We start from the raw sequence: 14,591 nt of genomic DNA on the forward strand, positions 1-14,591 counted from the left end.
TGTGACACCGGTGACACCGTGGCGGCGGGGGGGGGCCGCTCGGTGGCGGTGGCGGGGGGTCCCGTGTCGCGTGTCCCGTGAGCGCCCCCGCCGCGCTGCCCCCGGTGCTGCGGTACCGGCACCGACCCCCCCCCCGGGACCGGGACCGGGGGGCAACGGGGCCGCTCCCCCCCACCTCAAACCCACCGGGACCCCCCCAGGGCCGTGCCCCCCACCCCCCGGGCCAGCCCTCCCGAGCCCCCCCGCCCGCCGGTGCATCCCCGGCGGGTCTTCCCCTCTCCATGGTTCTGATGGGGCGGGCACCGGGAAAAAGTGTGGGGGGGGGGTTCCCCGGTCACCCGGGGGGGGTCCCCACGATGATCTCAGGGCCGGGGTTCCCTCGTTACTCCCCTGGCTCCTCCTGGAAGCGCTGCCCGGTGCCGGTGCGGGGTGGGCAGGCTCCCCCTGTGCCCCCCCCCCCCAGAGCGCCCCCGCCTTGGGGGCGGGACCCCCGTGACCCCCGGGGGTCCCCGTGTCCCCCGAGCCGTGCTGGGATGTCCTTGTCCTTCCTGGAGCGGTGCTCCGGCAGCACTTCCCGCTGCCAGGATGCTCCAGAGCGGGCAGCTTCACCCCCGTACCCCGAGTTTCAGCCCCCCCCGGGGGTCCCCGAGCCCCCCAGGTCCCGGCCGGGCACCCCCGGGCCCGGATCCGCCGGTGCCGGTCGCTCCCGGACGCTCCGGATGCTCCTGCAGCACTTCCCGGTGCCAGGATGCTCCCAGAGCGGGCACTTTTACCCCCTCCCCACCCGCTGGAGCCCCCCCCCCGGGGGTCCCCGAGCCCCCCAACTCCCGGCCGGGCACCCCCGGGCCGGGACCCGCCGGTGCCGGTCGCCGCTGGACGCCCCGGCTGGCGGAACCCGCCCGTGCCCGGTTCTACCGGGGCCGGCACCGAGCGGGGCCGGGGGGGCTCCGGGGCTGCCGGGGGGGGTCCGGGGGCAGCCCGGGGGGCGGGCGCACTTGCCGGGACGCGCATCCATCCCGCCGCACTTGCCGGGAGCCGGGGCCGGGCCGCGCCGCCCCCCGGGCCCCCCCCGAGCCGAGGGGCGGGCGGGGGGTGCCCGAGCGCACCGGGCGGCGGCGGGGCCGTTCCCGGGGCTCGGGGGGCCGGCGGCGGCTGGTGCCAAGCCCCTGCCAGAACCTCTTTTGTGCGCCCGCAGCCAATCAAGGCCGCTGACGACACACTTCTCTTGGGGTATAAAACCCCGGGGCCGCCGCTACCGCCGCTTTTTTTCATCCCCCCCCCCCCCTTCGGCCCCCCCCCGGGGTCCCCGCTTCCCCGCCCCCGCCGCCGTTACCGCCTTCCCCCCCCTTGCGCGCTGCGGTGGAAGCGGGGCGGGGGGGCGGCCCGGTGGGGAAGGGTTTGCTTATTTTATTTTATTTTTTTATTATTTTTTTTTCCCCTCCCTCTTGTTTCTTTTTTTTTTTTTTTTTTCTTTTTTTTTTTTCTTTTTGTTTTTGTTTTTTTTTTCTCCCCCCCCCCCCCGCCCTCCTCCTTGCCCTCCCGATGTATTTTTTTGCTGTCCCCCCCCGGCATGGCCCCGCTGTGGTGGTTGCTGGGCTCGCTGGTGGCCGCGGTGGCGGGGGGGGGGTCGGTGGAGCAGCCCCCCGCCTCCGAGCCCGCCTGCCCCGTGTGCCTGTGGCGGCGGCAGAGCAAAGAGCTGCGGCTGGAGAGCATCAAGTCGCAGATCCTGAGCAAGCTGCGGCTGAAGGAAGCGCCCAACATCACCCGGGAGGTGGTGAAGCAGCTGCTGCCCAAGGCCCCCCCCGCTCCAGCAGCTCCTGGACCTCCACGACTTCCAGGGGGACTCGCTGCAGCACGACGAGTACCTGGAGGAGGACGAGTACCACGCCACCACCGAGACCGTCATCAGCATGGCCCAGGAAAGTCAGTGCCGCCCTTTGTTCCGCTGCAAACTTCGCCGCAGGACTCCCCCCCCCGCCCCCGGCCCCCCAGCCCCGGCCCGGACCCCCCCACCTCGGGTCCCCTCCCGGTCCCCCGCTGCCCTCCCCGCTCGTCACCGGTGTCGCTGCGGGGCGCCCCGTCCTCCCCGAGCCCCCCCCCGGCGCTCCCTGAGTCCCCCGGGGGTCCCTGAGCCCCTCCGGGGGTCTCTGAGCCCCCCCCCGGGCCCTTCTGGTCCCCCCCCTCCCCGGTCCGTGCGGGTCCCGCGGGGACGCTCCGTGTGCGCGGGGACGAGGGGACAACGAGGGGACAACGAGGGGACAACGAGGGGACAACGAGGGGACAACGAGGGGACAGGGGGACAGCACACCGGGGACTGGGAGAGGGAACTGGGACTGCCCGCGGGGACTGGGAGAGGGGCCCCGTGCTGGGGAGCAGGAGCTGGCACTGGGGACTGGGAGGTGGCACTGGGAGCTGGGACTGGGGACTGGCACTGGGGACTGGGGACAGGAACTGGGGACTGGCACTGGGGACTGGGGACAGGAACTGGGGACTGGCACTGGGGACTGGCACTAGGGACTGCGACTGGGGACTGGGGTCTGGGGATAGGAACTGGGAGCTGGGACTGGGGACTGGCACTGGGGTCCGGGGATAGGAACTGGGAGCTGGCACTGGGGACTGGGACCTCGGGTCTGGGAGCTGGTCCTGAGTGCTGGGGGTTGGTACTGGGAGCTGGCACTGGATACTGGGACTGGGGACTGGGTGCTGACACTGGGGACTGGGAGCTGGGGACTGGGGACACAGCACTGGGAGCTGACACTGGGAACTGGGTGCAGGGACTGGGAACTGGGACTGGGGACTGGAAGCTGGCACTGGGACTGGGGACACAGGACTGGGAGCTGGCACTGGGGACTGGGAGCTGAGACCTGGGACTGGGAGCTGGTTCTGAGTGCTGGGACCTGGGACTGGGGACACAGGACTGGGAGCTGGGACTGGGCACTGGGAGCTGGCTCTGGGAGCTGGGACTGGGGACTGGGAGCTGGCAGTAGCACCCGGCCCAGCACCAGCACTGGGACCTGGCTGTGGGTGCTGGGACCAGGAACTGGGAACTGAGACTGGGGACTGGGACTGGGACTGGGACTGGGAGGACACTGGGGAGTGGGGACTGAGACAGGGCAATGGGGACTGGGAGCTCAGACTGGAACTGGGGACTGGGAACTGAGACAGGGAACTGGGACTGGGACTGGGACTAGGAGCTGAGACTGGGACTGGGACTGGGACTGGGAGCTGATTGTGGGGACTGGGAGTTGGCAGCGGGGCCCGTGACCGGTCACTGCGTGCTGGGACCTGGCACTGGGACTGGTGGCTGTGGACCTGGGGACTGGGGACTGTCACCAGGCACTGGCACCGCTCAGCAGTGGCACTGGGACCTGGCACTGGGCACTGGGAGCGGCCTGGGGGCACGGGGCAGGTGGCACGGTGACCTCGCGGTCCCCAGGGCACGTGGCGGGGGTGACAACAGGGTGACAGCAGGGTGACAAACAGGGTGACAAACAGGGTGCCAGCAGGGTGACAGCAGGGTGAAGGTAAGGTGACATCAGGGTGACCGGCAAGGGCCACAGCAGGGTGACAGCAGGGTGACAAACAGGGTGACAGCAGGGTGACAGCAGGCCGTGCTGGGGACAGGCCAGCGCAGCCAGGGGTCCCCGCTGGGACAGCGGGAGGGGACACGGGGACTTGGCCGCGCCTGGCTCGGCTCCGCCCCCCTCCCCTGCCTCAGTTTCCCCCGGGATTTCTCCACCTGCTCCCGGCGGCGGGACCCCCGGGGCGACCCGCGGGGGGGCGAGGGGCCGGGGGCGAAGGGCGAGCGGAAGGGAGGGAGGTGTGAGGCGCTGCCGCCCCCTCCCCGAATTTCCTTCCCAGGCATTAAATGCACTCGGGCGGCTTTGAAATTTTTATTACCCATAAAATTGACGACACGCTGGGGTTTTCCTCCCCGGGCCTCGGGCCCCCCCCCCTCCCCGCCCCTTTCGCAGCTCGGGGGCCCCCCAAAATAAAGGGCAGAGCCCCTCCCCGCAGCCGGGGGTCCCGCGGGCCCGGACCCCCGCCGGATGCGCCCCGGGGAGGGGGCTCCGCTCCGTTATTATTTTGATTTTTTTTTCCCCCCCCCCCTCTCTCCTCTCGCCCCCCCCCCCCCGGGCAATTGTGGGGTTTTTATGGTTCCTGAACAGAAGGAGGGGAAAGGGCTTTATGGGCGCAGCGGAGCCATAAAGCTCTCGGGTTCCCCCCGGCCGCCCCCCGCCCCCCCTGCGCCGCCCCCCACCCCCCCCGCGCCCCCTCCCGGGGGGGGGCCGAGCCGCGGCAGGAGCCGGGAGGGTTAATTGGCTCCTAACCCCCCCGAGGGGCTACCCGTGACCCCCGCGACCCGCGGGGGGTGGGGAGCTTAATGAGGCCCGGGGGGGGGGGTCCGGGGGGGGGGGGGGTGGGGGCTGCGGGGGGCCCGGGGGGAGCCGCTCAAGGTCAGCGGGACGCGGGGACACGGCGACACAAGGACGTGGCGACACAAGGACGTGGGGACAGCGCCGGCACCTCGGGGGGGGGCCCGCGGGGGGGGGGGGGGGGCAAAGCTCGGGGGGCCCGAATGCGGGAACAAAGAGCTGGGGGGGGGTCCGGGGGCCGCCCCCCGCCCGGCACAGGCCCCAGCTGTGCCCGGTGTCCCGGTAACCTTTATCCCCCGTTGCCACAGCGACGGGACGAGCATCCTGGCACCGCGGCCAGCGGGGCACGGCCCCCCCCCGCCGCCGGACCCCCCCCCCCCCCCACGCTGGTGTCCCCCGGGACGGCCAGCGCGGCCCCCGGGCTGCCGGGGGGACAGCGGTGTCGCCAGTGTCCCCAAGGAGGGGTTTTGGTGGCTCTCCAGGACTGGCCCCGGTGGCACCTGGAGCCCCCCAAGTCCCCCCCCCCCCCCAGCACCCCACCGGCCACCTCAGCCCCGGTGCCACCGCACCGGGTGACAAAGCCCAGCCGAGCTGCTGGTGGGGGGGTCACTCGTGGATGTGAGCGCTGGGGGGGGGGGGGGGGGTAAGTGGGGGGTCCCCGCCGCCCCCAGCCCCATTTGCGAGCGGCGGGGATGGGGCCGGGGAGGGGAGGCGACATTCCCGGTGTCGTGACCCCCCGCGGGGCCGGCGCAGCAAATGGCCCCGCGCTGCAGCTGGGCGCTATTAAACCTGACCGGTGCGGGCAGGGGGCGGGGGCTGCGGCGCGGGGGGGGGCAAATTCCCAGCTCAATTCGACACAGATGTGGGGCCGGGCCGGGCGGAGGGCGGCGGGGGGGACCCCCGGAGCCGGGGGATGCTCGGGGGTGGTCACCGCCCCGGCGCTGGTGGCGCTGGGTTTTGTCACCTCCCGGGTTTGGGGGGGGGGGGCTGCGGGAACCCCCCTCCAAACCGAGGTGTGGGGGGTGGGGGACCCGCGCCCGGCGGAGCCCCGGGGAGGAAGGGCGGCCCCCGAGCAGGTGCTGCGGGCCCGGAGCCCCCCGCCCCACACAGGCCGGGACCCCCCCCCCCGCGGGGGGCTCGCTCCGGGCCGGTCCTGAGCCCCCCGGGGCCGCGGGTCAGGGGGCAAGCGGGGACCTCCTCGCGGGCGACCCCCGGGGCGGGCCTCTGACCCGACCTTCACCTCCGAGCGGCCGGGGAGGGGCTGTGCCCCGACCCCGCGGGGCCGGGGGGGGGGGCCCGGAGTGCGGCTCGGGGGTCCCAACGGGTGGGAGGGTCACGGAGAGGAGCGGGGGGGGGGGTCCCAGAGTGAGGCTCAGTGGTCCCGGGTGTGGGCCTGGGGATTCCAGAGAGGGGCTCGGGAGTGCTGGGGGGGGGGTCTCAGAGAGGGGCTGGGGGGGTCCCGGAGTGAGGCTCAGGGGGCTGGGGGGTCCTAGAGGGGGGCTCCGGTCCCAAAGAGGGGCTGGGGCATGCCAGAGGGGGGCTCGGGTCCCCGAGTGGGGCTGGGGGATGCCATCGAGGCACGGGGCTCGTGGCTCCCGGAGCGCGGCTCGGGGGTCCCGTTGCGGGGCCCGAGGAGGGGGGGGGGGGGTCCCGCAGCGCGGTGTGGGGGGTCCCAGCGGGGTCCCGAGGCCAGGCCTGACCCCTCCTCTCCCTCCCCCCCCGCAGCGGACCCGGTGGTGCAGATCGAGGGCAACCCGCACTGCTGCTTCTTCAACTTCAGCCCCAAGATCATGTTCACCAAGGTGGTGAAGGCGCAGCTCTGGGTGTACCTGCGGCCGGTGCAGCACACCTCCACCGTGTACCTGCAGATCCTGCGCCTCAAGCCCGTCACGGACGAGGGCAGCCGCCACATCCGCATCCGCTCGCTCAAGATCGAGCTCAACTCGCGCGCCGGGCACTGGCAGAGCATCGACTTCAAGCACGTCCTGCAGAACTGGTTCAAGCAGCCCCACAACAACTGGGGCATCGAGATCAACGCCTTCGACCCCCAACGGCAACGACCTGGGCTGTCACCTCGCTGGGGCCCGGCGCGGAGGGGCTGGTGGGTGGCACTGCCCCCGGGGATGGGGGGTTTTGGGGTGTCCCTAGAGGGGCTGGGGGGTGGCACTGCCCGAGGGGACAGCGGGGTTTGGGGTGTCCCTAGAGGGGCTGGGGGGTGGCACTGCCCGAGGGGACAGCGGGGTTTGGGGTGTCTAGAGGGGCTGGGGAGTTTGGGGTGTCCCTAGAGGGGCTGGTGGGTGGCAGTGCCCCGGGGGGGGACAGCGGGTTTGGGGTGTCCCTACAGGGGATAGGGGGTTTGAGGTGTCCCTAGAGGGGCTGGGGATGGCACTGCCCCCTGGGGACAGCGGGATTGGGGTGTCCCCAAGGGGGCACCGCGGGGTTGGTGGGACGGGGGTGGGAGACGGTGACAGCTCCGATGGGCGGTGGCAGCCTGGGGGATCACAGGTCTGAGGGACGGTGACAGTTCTGTGGGGCTGGTGGCAGTTTAGGGAGGGGGTCACAGGTCACGGGTGACAAGTGACAGCTCCGTGAGGGTGGTCACAGGTCTGGAGGACGGTGACAGCTCCGTGGGGCTGGTCACAGCTTTGTGGGGACAGGTGGCAGCTCCACGGGGACAGTGACACTCGTGGGGTGGGTGGCAGCTCTCTGGGCTGGTGACTGCCTGGGGGTCACAGGTGTGGGGACAGTGCCAGCTCCGTGGGGCTGGGGACACCTGCATAGGGGTGATGGCCAGCTCCATGGGGCTGGTGGCAGTTCTGTGGGGACAATGCCACCTCAAGAGTGCTCCTGGCCCCTCCACGGTGCCACTGACGCTTTCATGGGGCTGGTGACACCTCCAGGGTGTGCCACCATCCCCTGGCACAGCACAGCTGGCCTGGGTGGAGTGGTGTGCAGTGGGGGTGGTGGTCACCATTGTCCCCTCACCATTGTCCCCTGTGTCCCCTCACCACTGTCCCCTCGTCACTGTCCTGTATCCTCTCACCATCGTCCTGTGTCCCCTCACCACTGTCCCCTGTGTCCCCTCATGGCTGTCTCGTGTCCCTCACCACTGTCCCCTCACCATTACCCCATGTCCCCTCACATCTGTCCCTGTCCCCAACTGCCTTTCCCTGTCCCCTCACCGCTGTCCTGTCCCCTCCCGGCCATCCCTGTCCCTCCCCGGCCATCCCTGTCCCTTCCCGGCCATCCCTGTCCCCTCCCTGCTGTCCCTGTCTCCTCACCACTGTCCCTCGTGTCCCCTCCCGTCTGTCTCTGTCCCTTCCCGTCTGTCCCTGTCCCCTGTCCCCTCCTGGCTGTCCCTCGTGTCCCCTCACCGCTGTTCCCTGTCCCCTCCCGGCCATCCCTGTCCCATCCTGTCTGTCCCTGTCTCCTCACCGCTGTCCCCTGTCCCCTCCCGTCTGTCTCTGTCCCGTCCCCCGTCCCCTGTCTCTGTCCCCTGTCCCTGTCTCTGTCCCCTGTCCCCTGTCCCCTGTCCCTGTCTCTGTCCCCTGTCCCCTGTCCCTGTCCCCTGTCTCTGTCCCCTGTCCCTGTCCCTGTCCCCTGTCCCTGTCCCCTGTCCCTGTCCCCTGTCCCCTGTCTCTGTCCCCTGTCCCCCTGTCCCTGTTCCCCGTCTCTGTCTCTGTCCCCTGTCCCTGTCCCCTGTCCCTGTCTCTGTCCCCTGTCCCTGTCTCTGTCCCCTGTCCCCTGTCCCTGTCCCCTGTCTCTGTCCCCTGTCCCTGTCCCCTGTCCCTGTCCCCTGTCCCTGTTCCCTGTCCCCTGTCCCTGTCCCTGTTCCCTGTCCCCTGTCCCTGTCCCTGTCCCCTGTCTCTGTCCCCCGTCTCTGTCCCTGTCCCCTGTCCCTGTCCCCGTCCCCTGTCCCCTGTCCCCGTCCCCTGTCCCCTGTCCCTGTCCCCGTCCCCTGTCCCCTGTCCCCGTCCCCTGTCCCCTGTCCCTGTCCCTGTCCCCTGTCCCTGTCCCCTGTCCCTGTCCCCTGTCCCCGTCCCCTGTCGCCGTCCCCAGCACCCCTTCATGGAGCTGCGCGTCCTGGAGAACAACAAGCGCTCCCGGCGGAACCTGGGGCTGGACTGCGCGGAACCTGGGGCTGGACTGCGACGAGCACTCCACGGAGTCGCGCTGCTGCCGCTACCCGCTCACCGTGGACTTCGAGGCGTTCGGCTGGGACTGGATCATCGCCCCCAAGCGCTACAAGGCCAACTACTGCTCGGGCCAGTGCGAGTACATGTTCATGCAGAAGTACCCGCACACGCACCTGGTGCAGCAGGCCAACCCGCGCGGCTCGGCCGGGCCCTGCTGCACGCCCACCAAGATGTCCCCCATCAACATGCTCTACTTCAACGACAAGCAGCAGATCATCTACGGCAAGATCCCCGGCATGGTGGTGGATCGCTGCGGCTGCTCCTAGAGCCGCCCTGCCTCCCTCCTTCCCGGCCCGCCCGCCTCCCCCCGGCGCCGGGGGTGCCCCTCCGAGCGAGCCCCCCCTGCCCCCCGCGCCGCCGCCGCGGACTCCTCATTTTTTCCGCTTTTTTTTTTTTTTTTTTAAATTTTTTTTTTTTTTTTTTTTTTTGTTTTGTTGTTGGTTCGGGGCGGGGCGGGAAGCGAAAAGTGACAAAGGCCAAGCGTTGAAATCGGTTTGGACGGTGGAGGAGAGAGGAGGAGGAGGAGGAGGAGGAGGAGGAGGAGAATCCCACGGAGCAGCGACCCCGCGATCCCACGCGCATTGTGCAATAAAGCGGCCGGACGGAGAAGGGAAGGGGGGCGGCCGGGACCCCCACGCCGCGGTGGCGACACGGGGACACCGCGGGGACACGGCCCCGGGTGGCGGCTCCCCCGGGCCAGCCCAGCGGGGAGAGCAGCAGCAGCAGCAGGAGGAGGAGGAGGAGGAGGAGGAGGAGGAGGAAGAGCGAGCGCACCCCGCGTCTCCCCGTGCTCCTGGAGCAGCGCTGGGGACACCGCTGGTGACACCCAAGGCGGGGTGACCCCGCCGCCGCGGCCGCAGCGAGGTCCGGCCGCGGGACCCCCGGGACCGGGAGGAAAGCGCCTCCCTTCTTTAATTTATTTATTTATTAATCGCCCTCCCGGCCGGCGCTCGCCCCGCTCCCGCCCCTCGCAGCCGGGGCCGGCTCCGGAGGGGCCGCTCCAGCCCGGAGAGCCCCGGGGACCCCCGGGCAAGGGCGGCTGCAGGGGCCGGAGCCTCCGCCCGGGCTTTGGATTCAGCCCTGGCACCGGCCCCGGGGCCCCGGCGCTCCGCCGGGGGGTGAGGGCGGTCCGGCGGCCCGGGGGTCACCCGGAGGCGACACCAGAATTGTTGGGAGGCTCCGGCTGGGGCTGAAATTCCGCTTACGCCGCACATTCGCCTCCCGCTGCCCTCGGAGGGTTTGGTTTGGTTTTCTTTTTTTTTTTTTTTTTTTTTTTTTTTTTTCCCCTGTTGTTTGTGTTTGTTTCACGTGAGAACGAACCCCCCGCGTCTCCCGAGGCTCCGCCGCGGCTCCTGCGGTTCCCTCTCGGCCCCGAGCGATGCGGGCGGGGCCCGGCCCCGGCGCCGGAGCGGCCGCGGCCGGAGGAGGCTCCGGGAAGGGGGAGAAGCCCCCGCGGCCCCCCGGGCCCAGCACTTATCCCCAGGGTGCCGCAGGGGGACGCGGCCCCGTTCCGGGGGGCTCCGGGCGGGAGCGGCCCCGCAGCCGCGCAGCACTTAGCGGGACTCACGGGCCGGGGCCACTCGGCATCTTTAGCACTTGTCGCCGGCTCCGCGACAGCCCCGCGGAGCCCCGAAGCGCTTACGGGGCCGAGGCAGCCCCAGGGTGAGGACGCGGCCCCCCCCGGGCCCCCCCTCCTGGCGCCGCAGCACTTAAGGGGCCCCTCGTGCCAGGCCGGTGCCACCGCCCGGTGTCACCGCCCTGGTGGCGCCGGCGGGGGCCGGGGCGAGGGGACGGGGATGGGGACAGCCGGGGAGGGGGGGGCCGGGAAGGGAAGGGAGGGGTCCCCCAGCCCCCCACGCGCCCCCAAAAGGGGCACAGCCTGGCCCCGTGGCCGCCAGCCCCTCGTGGTGGTCGCCAGCCCCTCGTGGTGGCCGCGCCCCCCCGAGCCGGGGATGCCAATCCGGGGTCGGGGGTCGGGGCGCCCCCCGGCCCTGCCCGTCGGTGCCTGGGGGGCTCCGGGACCGGCGGGGGGCAGGGGACACCCCCCGTGCCCAGCGCTGCCCCCACCGGGAAAGGTCCAGAACCGCTGGGAGGGACTGGGAAGGGACTGGGAAGGGCCCGGCCCTGGAGGAGCCCCGGAGCCCCAAAAGCCGCGGTCCCGCACCCCAAAAACCCCGCGAGGCCCCGGGGCTGTCACAGGCAGGTGGCACTGAAGGGGACAGGACGGGGAGGGTGGGCACTGGGACCAGTCAGAGCCGGGCACTGGGACCAGTTCAGGACTGGGCACTGGGACCAGTCAGAGCCAGAAACTGGGACCAGTTACCTCCGGACACTGCACCAGTCCCCCCCAGCGGGCAGCACTGGTCCCAGTGCCCGGCTCTGACTGGTCCCAGTGGCCAGGACTGACTGGTCTCAGTGCCCGGCTCTGACTGGTCCCAGTGGCCAAGACTGACCGGTCCCAGTGCCCGGCTCTGACTGGTCCCAGTGCCCAGCTCTGACTGGTGCCACAGGCAGGGGGTGGCGGGGGGGTGGCGGCCCCCGAGTATATTATTATTATAATTATTCTAATTATTCTAATTATTTCCCGCTCTCGGGCTGTGCGTGACGTCTTAGGTTCCTTTTCTGTTGGTCCGTTCGTTGTTTTTGTCCCTCGTTCTGTCGCTCCGGGGGGACCCGGGGGGGTCCCGGGGGGGGTCCCGGGGGAGGGGGGGGCGGGGCCGAACTCAGCACTTGAACAGCAAAAATATAAAAAGAAAGAATAAAAAAAAATTCCAAAAAAATTTAAAAATGTTTAAAAAAAAAAAAAAAAAAAAAGAGAAATAATCCGAGAGTTCCGAGGTTTCAGCTCCACCCGCGGCGCTGTGCGGGTGGCGATGTCCCCACTGTCACCTCTGTGTCACCTTTGTCACCTCCCGGGGGCGGGGGACGGATTTGGGCTCTGGAAAGTCGGAGGGGGGACCTTGGGGGTGACACCGGGGACAGCCCCGGGGGACAGAGGGGACAGGGGACACCCCACAGCCCCAGGCTGGCACGGGGACAACGGCCCCACTGCTGAGCCCTGGGTCCTTGGGGACACCGGGCACGGGGACATTGGGACAGTGACATGGGGACATGGGCATGGGGACATGGGACACGGGCATGGGGACAGTGACATTGGGACAGTGACATGGGGACATGGGCATGAGGACATGGGCATGGGGACATGGGGACACGGGCATGGGGACATTGCCACGGGGACAGTGACATGGGGACATGGGCATGGGGACAGTGACATGGGGACATGTGGACATGGGGACATGGGCACAGGGACATTGCCATGGGGACAGTGCCATGGGGACACTGCCATAGGGACATGGACACAGCGACATTGCCATGGGGACATGGGCATGGGGACAGTGCCATGGGGACAGTGCCATGGGGACATGGGGACACTGAGCACGGGCACATGGCCATGGGGACACTGGGCATGAGGAGAGCACCACGGGGACAGGGGACACGGCCACTGCCACATGTGGCCTCGTGGTGCAGCTCCCCGGGCAATGTCACTGTCCCCAGGTGCAGGGGACAGGGCTGGGGACACCTGGGACAGGGCTGGGGACACTTGGGACAGGGCTGGGGACACCTGGGACGGGGCTGGGGACATGAATAGGGACACTTGGGACAGGAATGGGGACATTTGGGATTGGATTGGGGACAATCAGGACAGGAAAGGGGACATAGGACAGGGCTGGGGACACCCAGGATGGGGCTGGGGATACTCAGGACAGGGCTGGGGACACTTGGGACAGGAAAAGGGACATGGGACAGGGCTGGGGACATTTGGGGTCCTGGCACGGCCCCCTGGCGATTTTGAATGGGGGATTTTTAACGGGGAGGATTTAAAGGGGATTTTTAAAGGGGATTTTTAAAGGGGGAATTTAAGGGGGGATTTTAAGGGGGATTTTTAATGGGGGATTTTTAAGGGGGAGGGTTTTAAGGGGGGATTTTACGAGCAGCCCCAGGAGCCGCCCGGGGCCGCTTTATGGAGCCTCATTAGGGGCTGCAGCTATGCCGGGAATGTCCCTGGCTAATTAGGGCCGGCCGAGGGGACACGGGGGGTGTCACCGCGGGGGGGGGGACACGGTGGGCAGGGGGTGTCACCAGGGGAGGGGACAGGGTGGGCAGTGACCCCCCAGTGTCCAAGTGAGGGCCGGACACAGGGACTGGACACAAGGACTGGACACAGGGACATGGCTCCAGCTGGGTCAGTGGGTCCTGCTAGGTTGGTGGCCCCGTGGCCACTGGCCATGTCCCCTGTGTCCACTCTGGCCATGTCCCCAGTGTCCACTCCGGCCGTGTCCCCTCTGTCCACTCCGGCCGTGTCCCCTCTGCCCACTCTGGCCAGAGCCTCCAGGACACCTCTGAGGCCTCTCCGGCCCCTCCCCACGCAGCTGCGGTCACCTCTGAGTGACCAGAGTGACCACTGGCCTTGTCCTGTCCCCTCCGGCCTGGGGGGCTCAGCCAAAGCCCTGAGGGCGAGCTCGGGGACCCCGGGGGGGACCCTGGAGTGACCCCGGGGGGACACCCCTGGTGCAGATCGAGCCTGGGCTGAGCCCGGGGGGCACCGGGGGCACCGGGGCTGTGCCAGGGCTGGGGGCACCGGGGGGCACTGGGGGCACCGGGGCTGTGCCAGGGCCAGGGGCACAAGGGGGCACCGGGGCTGTGCCAGGGCTGGGGGCACCGGGGGGCACCGGGGGCACCGGGGCTGTGCCAGGGCTGGGGGCACAAGGGGGCACCAGGGCCGTGCCAGGGCTGGGGGCACCGGGGGGCACTGGGGGCACCGGGGCTGTGCCAGGGCTGGGGGCACCAGGGCCGTGCCAGGGCTGGGGGCACCGGGGGGCACTGGGGGCACCGGGGCCGTGCCAGGGCCAGGGGCACCGGGGGGTTTTGGTTCTCGTTTCTCTGCTCCGAGGACCTGAACGGGCGCTCGCTTTTGCTCCGTTGCCCCGTTCCCGTTCCCTGCCCTGGCCCCATCCCCTTTGCCCGTTTCCCCTTTTCCTGTTCCCATTCCCCTTTTCCTGGCCTTTTCCCTTTTTCCCATTCCCATTCCTGTTTCCCATTCCCCTTTTCTTGTTTCCTGTTCCCCTTTTTCCATTCACCATTCCCCATTCCCAGTTCCCGTTCCCTTTTTCCCAGTCCCCTTTCCCCTTTTTCTGTTCCCTTTTCCCGTTCCCCATTCCCTGTTCCCCATTCCCAGTTCCCGTTCCCATTTCCCCTTCCTGTTCCAATTTCCCCTTTTCCCATTCCCCATTCCCTGTTACCGTTCTCCTTTTCCCGTTCCTGTTCCCCTTTTCCTGTTCCTATTTCCCTTTTCCTGTTCCCATTCCCCGTTCCCCATTCCCGGTTCCCATTCCCATTCCCCGTTCCCCATTCCCGTTCCCCTTTTCCAATTCCCGTTTCCCATTCCCGATTCCCATTCCCGTTCCCGGTTCCCGTTCCCGTTCCCCGTTCCCGCTCCCCCTGACCTAATTCGAGCCCCGGGGGTGGCGGGGTGGGGACACAGACGCGGCCCGGGAACATCCGGGGCCACCCACGGCGACAGCGGCTCCCGGAGCGTCCCCGGGGCGGCCGCGGGCGCCATCGGCGCTAATGAACGCAATTAACGCAATTAACGCGATGAGCGCGATGAGCGCGCCTTGGCCGCGCTCCACCCGCCTGGCCCGGAGCCACCGAGAGCCGGCCCGGAGCGAGCGACAGCGGGGGGACAACGGGGGGACAGCGGGGACAGAGAGAGGGGACAGAGAGGGGACAGCGGGGGGACAGAGAGAGGGGACAACAACGGAGGAGGAGGAAAAGAGAGAGATATCTCTCCAACAACAACAACCGGAGAGGAGGAAAAGAGAGAGATGAGGGGACAGCGGGGGGACAGCGGGGAAGAGGAGGAGGAAAGAGGGACAGCGGGGGGGACAGAGGGGGGGACAACGGGGACAGAGAGAGGGGACAGCGGGGGGACAGCGGGGGGACAACGGGGGGACAGAGA

The 14,591-nt window shown here is 69.4% G+C and overlaps 1 protein-coding gene across 1 annotated transcript; it reads left to right on the forward strand.

Moving 5' to 3' along the window:
* Positions 1-1,568: 1,568 nt before the first annotated feature.
* On the forward strand, positions 1,569-11,219 carry GDF11 (growth differentiation factor 11). The gene is given in 6 exon segments (XM_053969488.1): positions 1,569-1,798; positions 1,800-1,923; positions 6,102-6,421; positions 6,424-6,477; positions 8,436-8,483; positions 8,485-11,219. Coding segments are annotated over 6 exon segments (1,128 nt in total). The 5' UTR covers positions 1,569-1,570; the 3' UTR covers positions 8,839-11,219.
* The last annotated feature ends 3,372 nt before the right edge of the window (positions 11,220-14,591 follow it).

This window comes from Vidua macroura, unplaced genomic scaffold (assembly GCF_024509145.1).
Source record: "Vidua macroura isolate BioBank_ID:100142 unplaced genomic scaffold, ASM2450914v1 whyUn_scaffold_215, whole genome shotgun sequence".
In the NCBI taxonomy this organism is placed as follows: Eukaryota; Metazoa; Chordata; class Aves; order Passeriformes; family Viduidae; genus Vidua; species Vidua macroura.